The sequence below is a fragment of the Arachis ipaensis genome, chromosome B3, assembly GCF_059453495.1.
Source record: "Arachis ipaensis isolate K30076 ecotype BB chromosome B3, ASM5945349v1, whole genome shotgun sequence".
NCBI lineage: Eukaryota > Viridiplantae > Streptophyta > Magnoliopsida > Fabales > Fabaceae > Arachis > Arachis ipaensis.
The window spans coordinates 143,062,621-143,066,871 of NC_142438.1; the positions used below are offsets into that span (position 1 = coordinate 143,062,621).

At 35.5% G+C, this 4,251-nt stretch overlaps 1 protein-coding gene across 1 annotated transcript; it reads left to right on the plus strand.

Annotated features, from left to right (window-relative positions):
• Positions 1-1,255: 1,255 nt before the first annotated feature.
• Positions 1,256-3,964, plus strand: LOC107631638 (ubiquinol oxidase 2, mitochondrial). Its single transcript, XM_016335143.3, has 4 exons — positions 1,256-1,870; positions 2,227-2,355; positions 2,538-3,026; positions 3,611-3,964. Exons 1-4 carry the CDS (start codon positions 1,520-1,522, stop codon positions 3,668-3,670), a joined length of 1,029 nt encoding a protein of 342 aa, XP_016190629.1. The 5' UTR covers positions 1,256-1,519; the 3' UTR covers positions 3,671-3,964.
• The last annotated feature ends 287 nt before the right edge of the window (positions 3,965-4,251 follow it).

A 4,251-nucleotide genomic window follows, 5' to 3' on the forward strand; every position in this document is an offset into this window, starting at 1 on the left:
AAATGTATTGATGCATCTACAGTTGATTTTGTGCCTTTGGAGCTTGTACTTATTCTCCAAATTATCGACTTTATTCTTGTACTGCTGTCATGTAGGACATTCTATTAATTATTTAACTTTGACTTCACGGTGAAACTAAATTAAAGCTAAATAAAACTTTTTTGTATTTAAATAGGACACTTTAAACCTTAAAAACTAAAACATGATTACATCCAAATGTAGGATACTAATATAATACTATATCCTATCAAATAAAATATTCTTAGTAAAACTCCGGCTAGAAGTAGTAAGTTAATTCAACTTGGTATAGAACAATTGAATTTGAATCTCTTAAATTTTAAATTTTTATTTTAAAAGATAAAGTATAATTTTTTATTATTGAATAATTTTTTTTATATTTATTTTTATTCTATTTATAAAATAAATAATAAAAAGATCACATTTTAACTTATAAAGTAAAATTCAAAATTTAAAGAATTCGAAATAATAAACGCGCTCGCATATGAATGATCGGATACGATCCTTAGATTCAATCTTAAATCCGACTTCAGGAACAAATCTGACGCTCCCAAGATAACCATCCACCATGAAAAAACTATGAATAACGTTGAAAATTATGGTGCAGGATCTAGTTCAAAATATCTATTAACCTTGACATTAGAATACTCCAATCATCGTTTATACACGCACTAAGGAGCACTTCAAAAGTTTGGACCATCATCAATCTCCACAAATTAAAACACTTTGAAACAATTATATATAAAAAAAAAAATTGTTCAACTCTTAGAGTTAATAAAGTGTCTTATTTTTTTTATTAATTGTATTTGATGAAGAATATTTAAAAAAAGGAAAATTATACACCAATTCTTTTGTATCCCTATTATATATGTAATTGATAATTGATCATTGATAATAGACAATCTAACAAGAAACAAATTCTTTTACGAAATAAAATTTTGAGGAATAATTTTATTAAAAGTTTTTTTTAGACTAAGGTGTCCAACATTTATAAAAAAAAAAAAAAAACTCATTTGAACTTTGCAGTATTACTCTTTTCTAAAATAACATTTTTCTTCCCAAATTGCACCTCCCTTTCACCCTTTGGGATATCAACGGTCAACGGTTGATAAAAGGACAAGCGCTATTTGCCTATTTGGCTATGCAGGCTCTACATAGTATACGCTGCACTGAATCTGATCCACTCTAACCGCCTTACTCGATCAAACTAGATGCTCATTTTTCGTGACAGTTTCTTATCTAAAACTGCGCGCCTCTATTGCCAATCAAACTCCCTCCATTACATCTTAACCGCCTAAATCCACGGTCAAAAACACTTCTAACCGCTCAGCCCTCACTCATCACACGAAACATGCACAGCACCGAAACTTTCTACTCCGGCGCTTCTATTTCCCTCCATACATAACCGCTAAGCTTCCTCCTCGTTAAACTGCAATTTAAAAATTCGTGGCAATTCAGTTGAAGAAGTTTCAATAAGAGACGCGATTCTTCTCTCGAAACGATGAAGCATTCTGCATTCAGTTCTGTGGTTCTCCGAGCTCTGATCAACGGCAGGAATGACTGTAACCGTAGTGGCACGGCGGTTGCAACTGCGACGGTGATGCCGTTTATGGCGGCGGAAATGAGCCGCCACTGCGCGGGTGCTGGTGGCTTGAAAAGAGGATTCCCCTGCTGGAAGAGAATGATGGCTTCCGAGTCCCTGCGGTCGCCTGTTGAGGCAAATTCGACGGAAAAGAAGAAGGAGGAGAAGAAGAGTGAAGGCAATAGCCTTGTGGCCTCGAGTTATTGGGGGATTTCGAGGCAGAAGGTTACGAGAGAGGATGGGACGGAGTGGCCTTGGAACTGCTTCATGGTGAGGAACTGAGGATTCAGTTTCTGATTGTTTGATTCGGCAAATTATTAATTATTTTGTACTCTATATATTTATGGCTTTTTATAGTTCTATAGCTCTGAAATATAAATGTTCATGCGAATTTCCGTGCATTGGTTAGTTCATTATGAAATTTACGATCTGTTAAGGTAAATCTTAGCATTACCACAAGATTTTGTTGCTCTTATGAAGTAGAGGTTTTTTGTTAGTTGTTTTGTCATGCTGATAATTATTGGAATTCTTTTAAAGAGGTTATATCAGTATATAGAACCACTAGTTTTTTGGGCTATGGCTATCTTTGAACGGATGTTAGCATGTTTTCCTTTTTGTCTATGCAGCCGTGGGAGACTTACCATTCAAACTTGTCAATTGATTTGACCAAGCATCATGTTCCAAAGAATTTTCTGGATAAAGTTGCTTATAGGACAGTGAAGCTCATCAGAATTCCGACTGATGTTTTTTTCAAGGTGTGTAGTATAAAATCTCCTATAGCGGACATAATCCCCAACAAAATATAAAAGAAGCCTGTATATAATGTGTATAAAGGGGGATATATAAAGAGATACCACAACTTCATTAGAAAACTATCAAGATATTTTCCATGTGTATAAGTTGTCCTTCATCATAATCCATGGCGTGATATTTCCAGAGACAATATGGTTGCCGTGCAATGATGCTTGAAACAGTTGCAGCTGTTCCTGGAATGGTGGGAGGAGTGTTGTTGCACCTGAGGTCGCTCCGCAGGTTTCAGCACAGTGGGGGCTGGATCAAAGCATTGCTTGAGGAAGCAGAGAATGAGAGAATGCACTTAATGACCATGGTGGAACTTGTGAAGCCTAAATGGTATGAAAGAATACTTGTTCTTGTTGTCCAGGGAGTTTTCTTCAACGCGTTCTTTGGGCTTTACTTACTCTCCCCAAAGTTAGCTCATAGAGTTGTTGGGTATCTTGAGGAGGAGGCCATACATTCTTACACTGAGTTCTTGAGGGACCTAGAGAGTGGTGCAATTGAAAATGTTCCTGCTCCTGCCATTGCAATAGATTATTGGAGGCTTCCCAAGGACGCCAAATTGAAAGATGTTATAACCGTCATTCGTGCCGATGAAGCTCATCACCGAGATGTGAACCATTTTGCTTCGGTGAGTGTCATTCAAAAAATGTTTATCTTTTGGTTGTGTTGTAACATATCCTCTGAAATTGTTTATGCTTCTTTCATTTAATTTTCTCTCAGAAGTTAGATATGATTTTTTCCCCTTGGAACATAGAGTTTGAAAATTGTGCATTTAAGATATATGGATATATAGATGGTAGTCTAAAGACAACTAAAAATGACAATTCTTCCAATTTCCTCAGCCCTAACTACAATTTCAATATAAAGGATTGTACAGACACATTCATTAGTTTGCAGCTGAGAGTATCCATTCCATCATTCATTTCACCTACAAAATGCTGATTAACTTAACTTTCTACTGAAATATTAGTAAACTATATGGAGGTTAGAGAATCAAAAACCTAACCACTTTGGTAGACTTGGTATCATGTGAAAGATGCATTTTCTTCTTGTGGTATGTTCTTATCCTTGATTTGTGGTCGGTAGGTTCATTGTTTGCTTTTCTAGGGAGGATTAATTAATTGACCATGTTTGGTATGACTGTATTCACATCTGCATATTCTGATTGCATTTGTACGTTGGATTTTATACAATTATGTTCTTCTCCTGTAGGATATCCACTTTCAGGGAAAAGAACTGAGGGATGCACCAGCTCCTATTGGCTATCATTAGCTCTATACATTGCTGTTGCGACAAATTCAACCATGAGGCTAAGTCCTCTTTGGTGTTCATCTAGATAGCTTCAAGTACAAATATTTTGTTTGATACAGGAATTCCGTGTTATACCGCTATTATACTAATGAATATGAATATGATGATCCTATAGTCCAACTCATCTGAAGACAAATATGTTTATAAGGAAAACAATACTTCGTTCAATATGATAGAGTTACAACAAAGTCAGAACACTTCTTCCACCTTTGGTATACAATATCATAATCATAGACGGAACGTTTTGATTGGTAAGTCGTAGTTCGAAGCTGAGGCATCATCTTCAAAACATATTTTAAAAATCTAAAGTTAGCAGCATCAGTTTAGAGCTAAATGTTTGTTTCGTTCGTCTTTTTCACATGTATGCTTACGGGTTACCTGTTAAACCTTCCCACTAGTTGTCTTCTAACAATTTCAAACAGAGGATATATGCTTTAAACAGTTTAAAGTATTAATCGTTGGTTTAGACTCAATATAGTAGGCAGTGAGAGTATATGAACTCAAGTGAAATTTTGTTCGTGTGACGCGACATGATGTTCCAA

What these genes read in the sequence shown, in the direction of transcription:
- LOC107631638 (XM_016335143.3), top strand. Translation starts at nt 1,520, where the DNA reads ATGAAGCATTCTGCATTCAGTTCTGTGGTTCTCCGAGCTCTGATCAAC. An exon ending in GGCCTTGGAACTGCTTCATG is followed by an intron (nt 1,871 to 2,226) that starts GTGAGGAACTGA and finishes TTGTCTATGCAG; the next exon opens with CCGTGGGAGACTTACCATTC. An exon ending in CGACTGATGTTTTTTTCAAG is followed by an intron (nt 2,356 to 2,537) that starts GTGTGTAGTATA and finishes TGATATTTCCAG; the next exon opens with AGACAATATGGTTGCCGTGC.